Here is a 20,121-nt window from a genome sequence, read left to right as displayed (position 1 = left end):
ACTTTCACAGTTCTCGAGAGGAAACGTTTCGAGATTCCTCCCTGGCTAAAACTCGAAAAAATAATTTATTTGTCAATCGATAAACATACACTTAAACAGCAGCATCATGAGCCTTAACCTTAACTTGATTTAAACTTACAGTTACAAGATATTGCGCAAAACTCTAAGCTATCAACCCAAAATTAACCTTTTAGTCACTGACATTCATTCCTGCGTTTTACAGGCTGCTACTGTTTTATAATGAAATCGAATAAAACGTAATCAATTTTTATACAATCTGCTTAATATACGGTAGAAGCTCACTGAATTGTCAACTGTGCTATGTTGTTCTTAAATTGGTAATTTCCATTCATAAATCACTATTCACAATACATCTGCATTACTGCAGCAATGGTTCACTACAATACATACATAAGTTACGGCGTTTTTTATTAAGCGTAAACAGATTAGACTATGGATAACATCTAAACAGCAACTTTAAAAAACCGTTGGATACACTGCAAAGTGAAACTCTCCGCTCCCCTGTTCCACCGCGCTTGCCAAGAAACTGATGTAAACACAACAGCAGCGCCATCCTTCCAAAACCGCACAGCTATCCTGGTCAGGTTATACAAATAAGAGATATTTACGGCTACCTCCAATAGGACAGCACAGTCAAAATGTTTACCAGGCTACTGAACAGGGGGGAGGGGCGCATCCACGCAGGGAGTTCACCGGGTTCGTACCCTCCCCGTAACTCAACATACATTTGTACACTTTCTTAATCAAACTATACTTATTTAGCAGAGAAATGATTAAGGAAGCCTAAAGATATGATCTTACACTTCAAAGATCATACTCTTTATATATATATATATATATATATATATATATATATATATATATATATATATATATATATATATATATATAAACAATCTAGTTCTTTGGACCCATCTCAACAAAAAATTCTGGGTGTGCGCCTGCTATTGAATAGTATTCTAACGGGTCACCAGGGCTGTATTTAACATATGGGCCTTTGGGCCATTAAAAAAGTCGCCCCCTGTATGTCAGTCTACTTGAGAAACTTACGTAAGAAACGTCGACAGTAAAGTGAATAAACAATAATTAAGTGAAAGTGAAGAAAAATAAAATATAGCCCTATTCGTAAAATAATACGTAACTTTCAGTTTCAATGATTTATCAACATGATATTACTGCTAAAGAGATTTTTTTCGTGCTTTCTCTTAACCGAACATGTCGATCACATATTTTTCAAAACAATCGACTTTCGAGAGTTTCAATACAAAGATTAAAAAAAAAAAATCCTCCAAACGTATCTTAGGCAGAGCAGAACGACAATATGTCTTGATTCGTTGAATGGACGAAAAACAACACTTTGCTGAATTGTTGGATGCAGAGGTGCACAGAAACAAATGCAAGCTTATAAGAACTTACGGATATAGGCATTGTTGTTGTCTGGATATTTATAAATGTAAAACTCGTGTTATATTCATATGTGCAGGCATAACTAATTCTAGAATTTCAAGAACTGGAGTATAAAAAGGGCTGGTCTGAGAAAATTTGCCGCCCCGGGCCGTAGCCCATGTTAGTGTAAATATGGCCCTGGTCATAACTAGCAAAATATTTGGAGCAAACAAGGAGCATTTATACTAGGGATGGCCAAAATTTTCCGGAATCCGGATTCCGGAAATTTTGTTTTCCGGAATCGGAAAATTTACTTTCCGGAATTCGGAAAAATTCCGGATTTCGGAAAAATTCCGGAATTCGGAAAAATTCCGGAATTCAGAAAAAATCCGGATTTCGGAAAAATTCCGGAATTCAGAAAAATTCCGGATGTCGGAAAAATTCCGGAATTCGGAAAAATTCCGGAATTCAGAAAAATTCCGGATTTCGGAAAAATTCCGGAATTCAGAAAAAATCCGGAATTCGGAAAAATTCCGGATTTCGGAAAAATTCCGACATTCGGAAAAATCCGGAATTTAGAAAAAATCGGAATTTTTCCGAGATCCGGAATTTTTCCGATTTTACTTTCCGGAAAGTAAAAATTCTGGAATTGGCCATCCTTAGCTAGTAGCTATTAAAAGAGAAACACAATAATGAATAGGCTAAATATACTGTATTAATTTCTTGTAGTTGGATATGTCTTTATCATTTACGTAGACAATTGCTACTGCAGTTATTTACTACTTTATGAGAAAGGTCTTATTTTCACACACAAAAAAGTCGCCGGTATGTCTCAAACATTATCGCGTTCCCACCTGCAGCTGCTCCAAAGCACTGCAAACTACTTTTTAACCAGGCGAAAGGCAGTGAAGGAAAACAAATCTCAACAAATATTCTAATAACATTCGCTTATTGTCAACATACTTACAGTGAGCGCAGAAAGTGTTCGTACACCGTGCATACTTTATATTGAAAACAGCTAGCATGAGAACGGGAGGTGGAAAATATATATATAACCAGAATTAAGACTACACATTCATACATTTTATTTCTATATACAAGAGAAAGGCCAAACAAACACAATCACTGTTTTGTTCAGAAGAAAAGAGAGAATTCCTTTTTTGTAAACGCAAAAAGTCACCGTACACTTATGCTTGAATTAATGCTTATAAAGTATATTACGTTATTTAATATTTTGTGGGATTACCCTGTGCGTTAATGATTGTCTGTAGTCTTCGTGGCATTGATTTCACCTGTAGTAGTTCGTAGTTCTGTAGCTTCGGGACTGATTATGTCCCATTCTTCTTGAATAGCTTTTCTTAGGCCTTCTTTAGTAGACAAGCTGTGCCTTCTGATTCTTGTCTCCAGAACAGATCGTAGATGTTCTATGGGGTTCATGTCTGGGGATTGGGGAGGTGTGCGAAGCTGTTTCAAGGTATTATAGAGTCAGGGGCGATCGCCCCCCCACAAGAGAAAAATCTTGTTTTATATATAAATAAACCCATCCATAACAAGTTTGGAGCTCTTAAAAGTAGCAGTATTACCGCCGACCGCCCCCCCCCCAGAAGTCCGTCCTGGATCCGCCCCTGTCAAACCTTGCAGACAGGCCTCGTTCAACAGTACAAACAATAATTGCGATGTATAATGTTTCTATCACTGTGCGAAACCATAAAAAAAATAATAATAATAAAAAAGAACTGGAAGACCAAGAGTGTTGAGTGAACAGGTTAAACGTTACATTATTAGGGAAAGAAAAAAGGTTCCAAAAAGTAGTGCTGTGCAATTGGCAACGGATCTGAAAACACGCGGTGTTAAAGTATCAGCCAGTACAGTGCGGAATATTTGCAGGGTATCAAAGTCGGATAGCCAGGAAAGTGTTCTGGGTGAACAAGACAAATCGTATAAAGAGACTAAAGTTTGAAAAAGAGTATAAAGATAAGGGATCAGGCTTCTTTCTGGAATAGGATCATATTTTCGGACGAAAGTAAATTTAATTTTATCGAGTCCAATGGGAGGCGTATGGTATGGCGCAAGGTGAATACAGAGATGAATCCTCAAAATCTCGTCCCTAAAGTAAGACACGGAGGAGGGTCCGTGCTCGTCTGGGGTTGTATGAGTGCCTCAGGAGTGGGTCGTCTCCACCTTATCGATGGAGTGATGATCCACAAAGTGTATATTAACATATTAAAGGAATATCTCCATACTAGTGCGCAGAAGATGGTTCTTGAAAACAATTTATTGTTCAGCAAGACAACGACTCCAGCGGAAAATACTCGATTGTGGCTACTCTATACAGGGGCGGATCCAGGACGGACTTCTGGGGAAGGGGCGGTCGGCAGTAATACTGCTACTTTTAAGAGCTCCAAACTTGTTATGGATGGGTTTATTTATATATAAAATAAGAAAGTTTCCTCTTGTGGGGGGGGGGGGCGATATATTCATAAAGCTTAGTTTTCATTATTCATATTGTGTGTGTTATTACACTTCTTAAATTTTCTGTTTCTTTTTCGCAGGCATTCTCGTTTCAATAGCATAGGTGTACGAACACTTTCTGCGCTCACTGTATTTACAGTAAATACAAATTTATAATTTTTGACTTTACGAAGTATACAATGTAATTGTTCAATAATTAACATAAGCAGGCATTCATTAATTTATATTAATATAATAGTTAACAAAACTAATAAGCGGGTGATTGATGACTCAGTGGTAGAGTTTTCATCTATGGTATTCTAACCCAGGACATGTGGGTTTTCGATGGCTAATTTTGTGTTCGAAAATTTTCCCGGTGGTACTTTTGGTTCCCTTCCTTATATTTGTTCCATCATCACTCATTAACGAATTTAGTTTATCAAAACTCTATAGCCATATATTCATTCTGTCCGTCAGTGAAACAAACAGTCTCAAGAACTATCTGATGGATTACCAATCAATTTTGGCCATGATGTACAGAGTCAATAGTTAAGAATCGAGTTTCCTGATGAATGTAGTATTCAAACCGGAAGCGGTACAAATCAACCATTTCCGGTTTTAACGTTAATCATTATATAGTAAATATGGTAATAGATAGCGAGAAGCGGTTTCCAGTAATCGACATATATAACATTCATGTAGATAGAATGTTACCCAGTTTGTGCATCTGCTGAAAATAATGAGCTTAGGTATTTAGAGAGCATTTTCCGCTTTAGAAAATGTGTACTTGGTAAAGAATGTAGAGAATTAGCTGAGTCAGGCACGTAGCTAGAACATGGTAATAGGAAGGGGGGGGGGTCTGTCACGAAATACTGTGGTTATTTACCAGGGGCTCAATCATTCTAAACTATTTTATTGGCAACATATATTGGTTCGTTTAGCCAAGATTTCTAATGGGGGCATGATATGAAATACTGTGGTTACACACCAGAGGCTCGATCAATCTAAATATTTTACTGACAACATACCCATATTGATTGGTTAGGACAATAAAATGAGGATATATTAGTAAGTATTTTAATAAGAAGCTTTGAAGAAATCTCGAGTAAAAGAATATAAAAAAAGTATTGAAAAAGATATCGTCTTCCGAGGTCATTCGAACGGTGTCGAGAATTTTGCGTCTGGGAAATTTGCGCCCTACCTCAAGAAAAGGGAAAATTGCGCCTGCGATGTACCTCCACCGGGAAGTTTGAGCCCTGCGAAATAAAAGAACCTATTGGAGCTTACGCATTTCCTCGGAGGGGCTGACATTACAGCATAAACAATCCTCCCCCCACAACTATGCCATTTGTGATTTATTTTCATTGTGGCTATATAAGGGGAGAATAAACTTCAATATAAGCCAAAAGAACACAACGGATCAACGCAATCACTGCTTCTTCCAGAGATGATTTTGGGGAACACTGGCCTCCCCAGAGCTCTCAGAGTGCCCCCTCGGAGGAGACCAAAATAATACGTCTATAATATAATAATAAATAGAATAGTACCAGCAGTGACCCCCCTCCGGAATACTAAATGTGCCCCCCGGAACATTTTTCCTGAAAGAACGACTGAACGCAATTGTGTGTTTGAAGTGTAATTCCAGCAAGTAAACACACTGTACATAGTTTTCTTGATAATATTACTGAACTGATTTTACATTCACTTTACATTTTTTTCTATATTTTGTGTCCTGAAAAGCCAAACAACTCGCAAGGATTGTGAACAGAGATATCTGGGTAGAGCCAAACAGCCTTTTGTAGATTAAATTATACTCTTTGATTATATTAATAAATAATAATATATCAGTCATTTATACGTTTATTGTAAATTTTGTAGTATAATGAAAAATTGTATTTGTATGGATTGCCCTTTAGTGAACTAAAATTGTATTTTTTTCATTTGTTCGGAATATTATAACGGATGGAGTAACTTACTGAGACGATGAGAGGCAAGCCTAGTTCAAGTGCGAGTGGAAGTTACTTTACACAATACAATAAGTTGAATTGTAGGTCGCTAACACCCCAGTGCAAATATATAGCCGGCGCATTTTCCCCTCTTTTTGGGGTAGGGCGCAAACATCCCAGTGCAAATATATTGCGAGCGCATTTTTTCCTATTTTTGTGGTAGGGCGCAAATTTCCCGGGCGCAAAATTCTCGCATTCAAGGAAAATATAATGTCCGTGAAGTTGACAAGCCACTTATGTCAGACTCCAATTTCGACTTTAAACGTCGCTAGTGCTACGTTAGTGTTCGATAGTGACGCAAATCGTTAGTACTCCAACTGCATGCCAACACGCCCACTTCTAAGAATCATCTCAAAAATGAGGTTAACCGTTAGAGCAAGTAAGTGCTCATTGGTGCCATTAACATTAACGTTAAAGCCTCCATCGTACGGCCCTTTGAGTAATAATAACACCACGTTTTTTGCTAGTCTCAATGCGTCCCTATATTCTCGCGAACATTCTGACGTGCCCAAGTTAGTTTTTTTTTTTTTTTTGGACTATTGTTTATCTGTTATTGTTTATTGTTTATTGCTAGTCTGCAGAGTAGTCCTTACATTAATATGCCATTGTCCTTGATAATCATTGCGTATTTACAAGCAATTTGTTATTACTGTTAGAAGATATCAAAAAACAACAGATAAAATCTACTACTTAACGGTTCATATTTTTCTTTTACAGTACATCAACGATTAATAATAATAATAATAATAATAATAATAATAATAATAATAATAATAATAATAAGACTATTCCAGCATAAAAGTTATCAATTGCATCACACTGGCAACAAGCGACGTATATTTTAATTTCATAAAAAATCGTTTCTCACGATTTTCTGGAAAACTACCTATGATAACATCTTCATTATGTCAAGTTGTTTATCTCAGTGTGATATATGTCTTACCTCTGGACAATATCACAGTAAAACAAAAATTAAATATTAGGAGTACATCGTACTTTTGGACTACATCTCATTAACCATGGGAAGATTGAGTAGTGTATACTTTAGGATGTAAGTTTCAGCTTAACTTGCATCATACATTCTTGGATTACAAAAAGGAAATTTGTTCGTTTGCATTTGAACAAAATTCTTAGGATTACAAAAAGAAAAAATAATTTTTCCGAATTTCGGATTTTTTCCGAATTCCGGAATTTTTCTGAATTCCGGATTTTTCCGAATTCCGGATTTTTTCCGAATTCCGGAATTTTTCCGAATTCCGGATTTTTTCCGAAATCCGGAATTTTCCCGAATTCCGGATTTTTTCCGAATTCCGGATTTTTTCTGAATTCCGGATTTTTCCGAAATCCGGAATTTTTCTGAATTCCGGATTTTTTCCGAAATCCGGAATTTTTCCGAATTCCGGAATTTTTCTGAATTCCGGATTTTTTCCGAAATCCGGATTTTTTCCGAATTCCGGAATTTTCCGATTTTACTTTCCGGATTCCGGAAAGTAAAAATTCCGGAATTGGCCATCCCTAATTTATACAATACTGTCCTCCGTTAACCTCTTTATTTTGACGTTACGAATTGCCAAGTTTAATATCGTCCCTCAACTGTCTTCTCTCCCTCTCTCTTTTGGCATAATATATTCTATTATGCCTTCCTTCATATCCAGAATAAGACAGATTGTTCTCAAATAACATTCTACCCAGTTTTATTCCTTCTTTTTAACTAATTTCATTATTGCTCTTCTTTTACAATTTCTTTAACTTTTTCACTGGATTTTCGTTTTACCTAGCTAATTTTCACAAGTCTCCTCTAAACACATTTTGAGCTCTTTCAATTGTTGGATGGATGGATTAGGATTCCACATAAGCTTATATCCAGATTCGAACCCGGGTCCCCCGCGTCTACAATTGCTTCTCATCGCTCTTTAGAAACATTCACGTTTCATCCTCGTACAGTATAACACTCCACACGAAACCTATACTGATTTTTTTTCTTAACTCAGTGCTGAACACAAGATTCCAATCAACACAAAGCAACTTCCTAATGTTACTTCATTCCTTAACTGTGAGTACCATGGTCATTCATTCCATTTAAGTAATAAATTCAGAACTGTGGACTAGTAATTTTTAGTACTCATGGGAAATCCTAAAGTTTTTGACAATCTTCAATTTCATTGGATTTATACAAGTGCCGTCTTTCTTTCCTCGTTTCCAGCCATGGCAAGTCACATTTAAAATTAAATGCAAAACGAAAATAGCATTAGGACAAAGACAACCAAATAAAACGAGCAAAATTCTCGGGCGACACAGCCCATGAAGGGATATGGCTGGCCAAAGGGTTAGCACATTGGTTATCAATGTCCTGATCAAATATTTTTATTATTTCCAAGATTCCAGAAATTTGCTCTAACCCAATCATATTAGTTGTTCAATTGTCTCAAAGAACAGGATTTGCACGGAAAATTTAACGTTCATACCAGGAATGTAACTTGGGCACAAGCATAAAAGAGCAAGCGCGCTAATCATCGGACACATGAAAGTATCAAAGCCAAACGACTGGTAGAAGGAATATTTCCCATGAACTATAAACCTCTGCTGTTGAACCCGGAAACGTTATCACTCCTCCTGAATTTCTTTTGACCAATGTAATTGCTAAGGTTGAGTATCCTCCTTCCATCACTCCTTAATAAGAAAAATGACTTTACTATATACGTACCCTCGATTCATTCAAAATATCCATATACAGATGAAACTTACCAATAAAGTCATCAAGAACGACGCCTGCCCACTCTCCAGGAGCAAACTGGGTTTCTCCAATATAAGCGATCTGACCAGGTTTAGTTCCACCTACCCACACGCGATCACCTATTATAAAGCTGTCGGTGTCTTCCGTTAATATCACGCTGTTATCTAAAAAAGGAAAACAAAAAAGCACAAATTGAAATCAAGTTGTACTAACGTATCATTTGTTTGTACAAGAAAAGCCTCTTCAAGCAATAACGTTACAATTTATGAAAGCACTTATGAAAGATTCAAGTCCCATTATCGTTTTGGACTTATCTACGACACGAAAATACAAGTAACCTATATTATAAACGGTGTAAGGTCGCTTCACACCAGATGATGCTTGCGTACTGATGCCAAATTTACATATGAATATAAGAACGTGCAGCAACAGAAAATTATCGTTCAAGTCTAATGAAATTTCTCTTCAAAAAATAATTTAAAATGTTCTTTACAGCAGAGGAAGGTAATTGGCTTCGGTGTCTTCCCATTTGCGACATTCCTATTAGCGACAGGAACTGTTAACTGTCCTATGAGCGACCGATTCGATCTGTTAACTCCTCTATGAGTCACCGATTCGTTCATTCTAAGATAATGGAAGAAGATAAGGTTCTCCCTTCTTCAACTTGTTTCATGCTAATGTGATTTAGAACCTGACAAAATGTACTATGAAAAATTTCGCTCTACCTGAATTTAATACGTGAGAATACTCTCATTACATTAACAATCTTTTATACGTTTTTCCTAATATTATATTTTTGAATTAATTTTTATGAATACATTGACTCTGTCAAGGAGAAAACTAACTAAATACATTTAAAGTAGCTCTGCCTTTGTCTATGATTCTAATATAATTAAAAATTTCATGTTAAAATGATACGGAGCATAAGTTTAGATTGAATATGTTTATGGCATAAGAAAGAAATCAGAAAGAGGTAGGGGAGCCCGAAGAAAATTTTCTATGGAGGGGCATCTCCATGGTTGCTGTATCACGTCTGGTATATCTGGTATTTAATATACGTGGTTTGCTATATTACGTATACATTTTTGTGAGTCAGGGGAACGACCCCTGTCTTCCCATCGGGTGCCCAAGGAAAAAAGGTGTTCACCACTTGAGGATATCAAAGAAATCTAAAATACGGTGTATTTGAAGAAATTATTACAGAAGTTACAAATCTCTCGCAGGACTTAACAGTTCGTCTAGTTATAAGGGATTATTTCAGATTGCTACACGACAAGCTTTTATGTATAAGTCAAAACAAGGGAGGGAAGGCAAATTAAGCAATTAGTTTACGTTTTAGTAGCTTACAATAGGGGGGAAGGTAGTTTAAAGAGTTTGTTTACCTTTTGGATTGTTTAGAGTGAACTGCGTTGTAATTGGTGGGATTGATTGAGAATAGCCAACAGATGTAAGGGATCTCAAAAGCTGTCTTTTATCATTGCCATTTTTTTTATTTTATTCATAGAGTCTTAGGAAATCTAAAAAGTAGATAGTTGGCGAAACTGTTATCACGTTTAAGTTTTTCAAAATAAAATATATTACTGTGCTTAGTGTGTGATTAGATTTGAATCAAATTAAATACAGAAAACAGAGGTTTTGAAGAAAGGGGATATTACAACTGGATTTTCAATAATTACATAGGAATATACTTTTCATGGAAATATCCTTGCTGTCTCGTTAAGTTATTTGATATGTTTTATGTCAAATTTAACTCAAAATTAAAATAAGTTTTATTTGCACTCACAGTAGAGGAAAAATATATTTGACGAACAGTATCACTGGCACGTACATATTTCATACCAAGGTTGTTCGGGAGCTAATAACGCCAGAGGCAAACATATTTTACGAGATGGAATCATATCATCTTCCACCATCTCAGTATAAATGAACCGGTCGCTCATAGGACAGATAACAGTTCCTGTCGCTAATAGGACTGTCGCTTCTGGGAGTAATTCTTGGCTTCTAGGTATTATTATCAACTAATAAACTATTAACTTTTTTATAGATTGCTGCCTATAAATCCAGTTCATCTATGGGATTCGAATTCAGATCGAATTTTATATTTCTTAACGATAACTCTTACAGCTATCGTTTATTAGAATTCCTTCGTCGTCTTTATTTTTTAGCCCAGATTTATATGGGGAATTGTTTTCCAGTTTTGCTTCAAATGAACTGGACTTTGTAATGGTTTGATTTTACTCACTTCTTCAAATCTACTTAAATGTCCATTACGTCGTAAAAATTAAATTTTGCTTTATATAATTTTTAATATTCAATACAGTAGAGTATCGAAAACACGGCTAATAAGGACCGAGTTCGTAAAAATGCCGGGTTATCGGGAATGAGGTTAAAAAAAGAATGAGTGTTTCCTTAGAAAATGCAGTACTGCAGTCGCAGATCCAGGAAGGGGGCGATTGCCCCTCCCAGAAGAGGAAACTTTTTTTTATTTTATATAAAAATAAAACCCATCCCAGAGTTTAGAGCTCTTAAAAGTAGCTATAAGTAGCAGTATTATAACCCACCGCTCCCCCTAGGTCCTCCTGGATCCGCCCCTGCAGTCCTGTACTTGTTTGTATTGATTGCTTGAAAATACAACAATAAACTGTCCAATTACCTTAAACAAAGGAAAAGTGCGTACTTTATAAAGACATAAAGCCTTTACATGAAAATGAAAGTCAATGAATACACACCGTACAGTAACTTACTGATAAAACAGACCTCAGAAAAATAATTTACGAAGGCATAAAGCTGCCTATAATGAAAATTAACTAGCCGACTTTGCAAAAACTATTTTTTTTTCTTTTAAAGAAATGTGTAATGTCTTGTTGTTGCCCTGCCAAAGTATGGCCAAATTATCCGGACTGCCGCGATATTGAGCGCCGAGTTTTAGGAACTCCATTGTAATCAAATTTAATTTAAGCAATATTAAATTTATATCTTACACCGGGTATATCAAAAGTCCGGGACCATAGGACAATTCCGTTATGAGTATAAGAATGAAAAAAATCGGAAGCGGAAAGTTATTCGTAATATCTAATTCTCAATTTAAAATGGTAGAATTTTTCCAATCGCACCAGCCGTTTGAATTCCACACTGGTAAGACGTCGTATGTTAAATAAAATAATAATAATAATAATAATAATAAAACGTTTCCGGATTAGCGGGCTGTTCGAATGAAACGTAAGTGCACGTTGACGTGACACGAGGAATATGCACATTGTTATGTAAGAAAATCTAAGGACACCTCAAATACGTTTCCCAACAATACTGTATTGTTGATATATGTAGTAAAGACCTAAGGGAACTAGCAACGTTGCTTCCTCATTTAACATTAGGGTACCTTACCAGTGTGAAGCCCAAATGAATGGTGAGATTGGAAAAATTCAACCATTTTACATTGACCATGACCTATATCCAACAGTTTAAATCTATTTCCATTTTCCAGTATGTTTACAAATAACTGAGTTGCACTATGACCTCGGGCTTTTTACACACCCTGTATAAGAAAAAGTAAGGGACGTTACGAAACTTGAAGAAATCAGTAAAATTACAAGGGTGATTCAGAAAGTAATTCCTCCAAGCCCAGTACTTGGCCAATAGTACTGCAAACATTCTGAACTATTTATCATTAAAGCACTAATGTTTGAGCTACAGAATGCCACTTGTTTCACCTTCCCATCTCTTCTTGTTCCAGAGTAATGGAGCAATCCATGGCATCCAGTGATGATGCCCGGTTGAAACAGCGGGCTGTCACTGAATTTCTGACTGCGGAAGGTTGTGCGCCCAGGAACATTCATCGACGGCGAAGAGTACGTCCGGGCCATTACAACCAGGAAACAACACGTCGATCGATTGAATACCGCCACACGTTTTCTCCCCCGCCACAAGACAGTTGTCCCATCTCCTGGTGAAGTGTTGTTGACATTATGCCTCATCCTGTCTGTAGTCCGGATCTTGCGCCCTGCGACCTGGCTCTTCCCCAAACTTAAGGATCACCTTAAGGGGCAACGCTACAGTTGTAACGCGGAGGTAGAAGCAGCAGTTCGGGAATGGTGTCGCCAGCAGCCACCACAATTCTTCCCTGACGGCATGAAAAACCTTGTTTCGCGTTGGCGCAAGTGAGTTGCCCGTAATGGGGACTATATTGAAAAACGATACTACCATTTGTAGCTGACATTGCAAGCTTTCCACTGATACCTGTATCGGTGCTATCTATCAAACACAAATAAAGGTATCACCTTGGAGGAGTTACTTTCTGAATCGTACATAATTACAATTTCAGTTAATTACAAAAGCAAAAAAAATAATTTCATATATAAAATCAATGGGCTAAAAAAATAAAGATGGCGTAAGTACTCAACATCGTAGTCATCCTTAGTGAAAATCGAAGGATGAATAGAATCATGTTTCAACTGAAATTATATATGTAGCATCATCGAATACTGATGTTCTCTTATATATTCTACTATATACTGCATTAAAAAAATGACAGAATGTATTCACTTTAAAAAAATCAGAACCTCGAACGCACGAAATATACTTACCAGACATACGACGAACCCCAGCTTCGCTGAGTCGTCTTGCCTGTTCCCACAGTGCATCCAAAGAAGGTGCAGCATCTACTTGCACACAGAAAATAACATGAGGAAACACAACATGCAGGCAAAGTAAATACACACATAGATACAGAACACAACAAGCACAAGGAACACACAAAGAAATACGAACATGAAACTACAAACACTAAGCAGAGCAAGACTAATTTATCTACTTGTAACACACACGATAGTAAAAGATTGTGCAGAAAACGGTGCTGTACAAATTAAACTACCATAATCTATTGTATTCATGCATTTATGCAGTGTTCATGCAGAAATTTTTAAAAGTGAAATACTTAACCTGAGCACTTCCTTAGACGAAGGAAGCTTGTTGTTCTTTAAATGTATTTTGTTTATTTATCTGTTAAAAGAACTACCTTCTAGATTACTCAAGTATTACATTCTTAACTGTGACTTGATGATATTTGAATGATTAGAAACATATACAACTTTTAGTTAATATAATAGTTTATTTCGTCTCCCAATCTGACTCGTTAAACGAATAACATTTCTTTGTATTATTTACATAAAGAAATCAGAATACCTGATCCTCTCTTCCTCCTAAGATCCTCGCTTCCACGACGACTCCCACCATTTTCATCGCCAATTGAACAACCTGCGCACACCATATGCAAATTTAATTCAAAACATGTATTCTTTATGTTACACATTCACAGCACGCCAATGATGACTTCATAGTTTATACTTTGAGCAGTTTACTTAAATTGAACACTTCAAATGTCAACGTGTTCATTTCTACAGAATGGCTTATTTACTTACTACGGAAGATATGGAGAGCGTATTAATACACACAGATAGTATTTGGATTTCCTTACAGAAAGGGACATTTTTCAGAGCGATAAAAGACTACAATTAAAGAGCAATTTTCCACCAATATAGCCACTGGAAAAATAACTCTTCGAACATCTCTACACTAATGAGCTGTACCAGATAAATTACTCATGGGATCATTATCAATATACAAGAAAGCTTACAAGCGTATGATGTTCATTGTGTGAAAAAAAAAAAAAGCAATAGCTTTAAACTAGGACGGTGATAACCTGCCACTAGTATCAGTTAGTTAAGGAAATTACAACATCTGTTTCCAATGATGATGTTACTGTTAAGTGGAAGCGCTAATCACAACTCAACTGCTACCTTGCCTACTTGGATGCGAATTTAGCCTATCTTTCACCAACAAGGCTATATAAGATCTGGACCTACAGCTTAACGTGGGATCCGAACTACGACCTTCCACCGGGAATCGAACCCTTCGCGCCATCAATCACAACCTGGTAGACCGCTTACACTGAAGACTGAAATTATCAAGCGTTAAAGGAAGTAGATCATGAGATCTTAACAGGTTTCGATGGCTACTGTAATTAATTAGCTAAGTAAAAAGTTACTAGTGACGACTGTTCGTCGAGCGATAATTGGAAATTAATTGGTTTTCACAGCCGAGCAATCGCTTAAAGATTAAGCTTGAAAACATCAACCAGGCAGAAGTAGTGTATTGAATAGTAGAACATTTAGAATAATGGATCACAATAAACCATTTAGAAATTGGATTGAAGGGCCTGTATGTTTCGAGAATATGTATTTAAAAATAACTACTGCACTACTATCCATCCACATAGTATTGACTATGGGTAAGGTGACACTACATTGTAAGATTCTCTTGATGTGGACTTCATTTAACTGAAACCTTCTTGTAATCAAACAGTTCTCTCCTCTCTACATCACTGGAATAAACTAGCAACAGTTCACTCTTCTGTCAGCATAAAAATTTATCTTTGCGTTACTCTTATTGACTACATTTTGTGTATTGATTCGAATATAGTACGATAATTTTAGTATAAAGACAGTTTGGTTGTGTATATATATAACTGTAGCCTAGACTCCTACATTTAAAAACGAAAAATTTATTTCAGAGTGCGGAAGACTGTACTATCTATATTACTCTCTTGCGACCATGCTGTGGCGTTACGAGATTCGTCTAGGTCAAACGTACTGTACATACGGAATATGTAATGACAAAGTGTCCTGTTATGATTCAATTTGACTGACACCTGAAATTTGCTATTAATGCATTTTCACTATGTTTCCACGAGGTATTCAAATCACCCTGAGTATATAGGCAGAGTATTGAATACGAAGTGTAAAAGAAGGCGCGATAAAGATTGGGATATGAATCTTTAAAAGACACTTCAATTGTTGTTGTATAATTTTATTTTTGCATAAAAATCATATCAAAACTTGGGGCCGTATTATATTCAGGTCAATACAAGTAGAAATTGCAAGGTTTTATGACTGCAAAACAGTAATACTAACCCATTACAACAAGAATGGACATCTAAAATCTCACTGTATATTTTTTTTACAATTCTAATATAATGGAATTGTGACTATTAGAACTAAGTTTATAATAAAAATACATCCTGATATTTCTAATTGTATTAATTTTAAAATACTTCAATTTACAGCATTAAAGAATACATATCTCATTCAAATTTTATTAAAACAGTTCTATACACGTATTAATTTTACACAAAACAACAATGTAAACATTTAAGAAAAAAATCTTCATCTCAACATATTTGACACAACTGACAAAATTACTCTTAAACTACATTAATAATAATGAATGGTAAATTAACATTTAGAGAAATATTGTGTAACTTATTACCAGTTAATATGTTAACAAAGTTATTTGATCAGATAAAAATTACAAAATATGGATATATTATTATTTATTTTTGTGTTATTAAATTAAAGTCTTCCATGCACTTCTCCACTTTACACTTCATCATAGTTATTTTTACAATCAACAGACGAGGACATTTAGCAATAACCTTCATCTTAATTTTATGAAATTGATTAGCTGGGAAATATCGGACCATCTGTTACGTACTACAGTGTATCATCTACACTTAAGTTATTCTTGTTAAAACCATTAATACTTCTGAAGTTATCACCTAAGATGGGTTATCTGCCGCCATCTGTGTCAATCATTATCATACAACCTTAATCATCTTTATTATGTGGGATCTTCGGAATACGAGAAGAGATTAAAAAAAAAAAAAAATACTTCTAATGATGTAATACTAATCACCTGTTCCATTTTATAGTTCACATTCTTGCTGCCACCGTCTCTAGTTAGCCCCCACACACAAGCTTCATTCACAAGCAATCCTCAAGCAACCAATAACTCATGCAACAATCGAAGATAAAATATTTCGTTGTTTCTACTACAAAATCTTACCTGACGATCTTCGCGACATGTCTTCTCTGCTAAATCTAGACGCCAAAGAGTTTGAGCCTACTGCATTTTCATCTACATCTACGAAAACATGCAAACATGATATCACAACTATGACACATTAACATAAAAACGAAACACATAAGCGATACAGATGTAATGCACAACACAGTTTGCACATAGTATTACTAAAGCTTCAATTAATCTTGGGGCTGTTTTGCGGTCACTACTACTCACTTTTAAAATCATAATTTCTCTTAAATGAATAAGTATATACTGATAAATATTTATAACCACTATTGTAGAGGGCCTACAAAAGTCAAGATTTCACGCCTATACACAAGTTCACCGCATTGGACGACAGCTTGACCTTTTGATAAGGTTTATGGTCATAGACTGACCTAATGAAAAGAGGAAAATAAGTAGACAAAGTTTACGTTACATATTTTCTAATAATGCTGGCGGAAAAGATAACGAAACGGTCTCAGGAATGAAAGGAATTGTATAGGTCATTAAATTTTGTATATACATATAATAGCAGAGGTGGCCGGCTTCGTACGGAAAGAATAATGTTCATGCACAGTATTTGAAAATAAAGAATTAGGTAGTATAAGCAACAATGAGCAACGCTTTTAACGTTGCAAAGTCAATTCCCGAGCCAGTTGACATGCACGTCCACGTCCTTGACTAAACTTGGGACTTAAGTGTCATCGAGACAGTCAACTTAGCGATTCTGAAAACCATAGATTCAACACTAATCTTGGTCATTTTCGACATTTTAATTTTCACCCCTTCTCACCAAAGACGTTCGTGCTAGCCGCTAGACCTGCACCGGAGGGCCCTCGTTTAGTTTCAGATCGCTTTATTTCAGTGATGGCAAAATGGCGTCCCTCGAATAAAAATGGAAAACATTCGTCTTTTAACTTTCATGTGTAAAATAAGAGTGTAAGTGGCTATTATGATTTGCTTATTTGCTTGAGTTGACACTTTGACTGAACTGAAAAAAATATTTTCTTTAATCTTCTGGTTAGCAACTCATTCTGCAAAGTAAGGCAGTTGGTATTGCGCCGATATTCAGACAATTGCAGACTTCAACGAGTTACCTATAAATATTCGTAGCTTAGACTCTAATTAATTTAAACTCTATTTAATTCATTAGTCACGAAATAAGAATCAGGGTAGACAAAAATGTTAGGCTGTTGCACTTTCAGCTAATCATCGCCTCAGTAAGGGGTATGGTTCTTAATTTTGTTCTGGTCCGCACTAAAATTGTTTAAACTGATCACTGCTTTATGTGCATTTAGAACAACATGAAATGTGTCCCACTAAAACTATTAAAAACATGAAACTACAAATTCGCAGAAGTGACCGAAAAACATGTTCGAAGAGATTTGAAAGCATCCAGTACCTAGCAAACATGATTAAAATCGTTCATAACTACAGTAAATATGAGACATGACTTCACATGCTAAATGATGCACTGATGCTTCTCCAATAACTTTGTTCACTTACCTGAAATTTTTTTCTTTGCCAAATCGTCTGAGAGTTTCTGAACACTATCACCGCCATCTGAAAAGAAATACAAATATATATAAATTCACAAAAAAGTATTAAATACCTTCTGCTATTTAATTGTTCCTTCACACCAACATACACAATGACATACAAAAGAATACGAAAATCGGATACTACTTTAAAATACAAATGATCTTATGATATGTAATGAAATAAGTATTATACATAATGAAATGTGATTTTAATATAATTTATTATTAAGTTTGCTAGTAAAAAATCCAATTGTGTTAATAAGAATAGTAGTTTTATAGGAAGCAAAGACTGCTATGTTCGAGTGATTACTAATCATTCACTCTAGCATAGGGATCCCAGACGTCCCGAATTTACATCACGTCCCCCTGTCCCGAATACATTTTTCGAGTTGCCAAAAAGTCCTGGTTTCTCTCGTAAATTAATATAATTCGTACTATATTAAAAAACAAAGTCATCGATACTCTTGATAAAAATAATCTACTCGCTTTGTAGCATTACGGGGCAACATTGCTTAAAGTGCGGGAAATACACTTGTCAGAACCTTGTGAAATTACACTTAAAAATTGTGTGATATCATGCCCTTCACCGTGAACATGACTTCAAAATGTGGACAGTGTTGTTTTTGTGTATTCATTCGTAGTCTCTAGCCATCATGCCGAAGAGAAAGTGTAATTTTTTAGACAATTTAAAAGATAGTATCCATATATGAAAGAATTCGATCGAATTAACTTAAAAGTGGAATGTATCATATACAGATCAATATTTAGCATAACTCAACGGAGGCAAGTTGAACATTGTGAACCACATCAAAAGTCAGAAGCACAAACTTGCTGAATCGACCAAATGCTCAAATCAAGTACTTCCTATTCTTTAAAAGGAAACGTATAATTGTATACTGAATATAAAATCCGCGCTAAGTGCCAAAACGAAAATGTTGAGTAAACAATCCAGATGTCACTTCAGAACTGATGGGATATATAGGCACGAACATTCTTCTGGGGATTATTTGAACTATTTCCACAGTGAATACTAGATAGCCAGTTTTTCACTAAGTAGTGTTAGGCACATAGGCCATATTTTTACATTAAACCGAACTTATTCATTTTTTTGCCCTTAGCACGGATTTTATATTGTCTACAATTAATGAAGATGTAAATCTTCATGCAGTGCCTCGGTATTTTAGTCTAGAAACATGGAAACCCAAGCTCTGACTATGCTGTAAATTTTCATACGGTGTCCCGCATTTTAGTTTGAAAATCTGGAAACCCTACTCTAGCAGTAAGTGAAAAGCCCTTACTATGTTGTGAAAAGCATCTACCCGAATTCGTAAAGAATGACATTATAGGCAGCTATTAACATATACAATTTTGTTAATTGTGTTTGTAAACTAACAGCCTACATATACTTAAAAATACAGTCTTTGGTAGTACGTTTATTGATTTCAGAAAGGCCTGCGACTCTGTTAGGTACGAAACATTGTGTAACATTCTTACCGAATTTAGGATACTGGAGAAGCTAGTTAGATTAATTAAGAGGTGTTAAAACAAATCTCAAATTAAGTCTAAGTAGGAACGTACTTGTCCACGAACTTTCACGTAGAGAATAGCCTGAAACAAAGAGGTGGATTGTCTTCATTATTATCCAATGTTGTTCTAGAATACGCTATAAGGGAAATCAAAGATAGCAACCAGGGCCTAGAGCTATGGGGAAATGTATACGTTATATAGCAGCTATGGAGATGCCCTCCTTCTAGAAAATTGTCTTCGGGCGCCCTTGCCTAGAGCTGAATAGCATTCACCAGGTTATGGCTTAAGCTGATGATGTAAATCTGATAGGAGAACAATAGAGAGGAATGCAGAGAAAACTAAATAATGGAAGTTTGCCGTGATCGTAATATTTGATATTATGGATACGTTAAAATATCAAATAATACTTTCGATTAAGTGGATACTTTTAAACAGAATTAGCAAAAACAGATTAAAACCATATCCAAGAAGAAATTAAATGTCGACTAAAAGCTGGGGAATTCATGTTATTAATCAGTCCAAAATCTTTTGTCTTCGCGAATTCTGCCGAAGA

The 20,121-nt window shown here is 35.7% G+C and overlaps 1 protein-coding gene across 9 annotated transcripts in view; it reads right to left on the bottom strand.

Moving 5' to 3' along the window:
- Positions 1 to 20,121, bottom strand: part of LOC145694717 (uncharacterized) — a 245,130-nt gene that overhangs the window by 108,876 nt on the left and 116,133 nt on the right. For 3 of the 9 annotated variants that reach the window (XM_081771246.1, XM_081771247.1, XM_081771251.1), the window contains 5 exons: positions 18,007 to 18,063; positions 16,498 to 16,575; positions 13,780 to 13,851; positions 13,182 to 13,256; positions 8,610 to 8,762 (listed from right to left, as the gene is read on the bottom strand). In XM_081771246.1, coding sequence (XP_081627372.1) covers positions 8,610 to 8,762; positions 13,182 to 13,256; positions 13,780 to 13,851; positions 16,498 to 16,575; positions 18,007 to 18,063 — 435 coding nt within the window. The remainder of the gene's footprint in view (positions 1 to 8,609; positions 8,763 to 13,181; positions 13,257 to 13,779; positions 13,852 to 16,497; positions 16,576 to 18,006; positions 18,064 to 20,121) is intronic. The other 6 variants (XM_081771249.1, XM_081771253.1, XM_081771254.1 and 3 more) reach the window with 4 other exon arrangements.

The sequence above is a fragment of the Thermobia domestica genome, chromosome 9, assembly GCF_964235325.1.
Source record: "Thermobia domestica chromosome 9, izTheDome1.hap1.1, whole genome shotgun sequence".
In the NCBI taxonomy this organism is placed as follows: domain Eukaryota; kingdom Metazoa; phylum Arthropoda; class Insecta; order Zygentoma; family Lepismatidae; genus Thermobia; species Thermobia domestica.
Note: the sequence above shows the minus strand (reverse complement) of the source record. Positions and strands in the feature narration are given on the sequence as shown.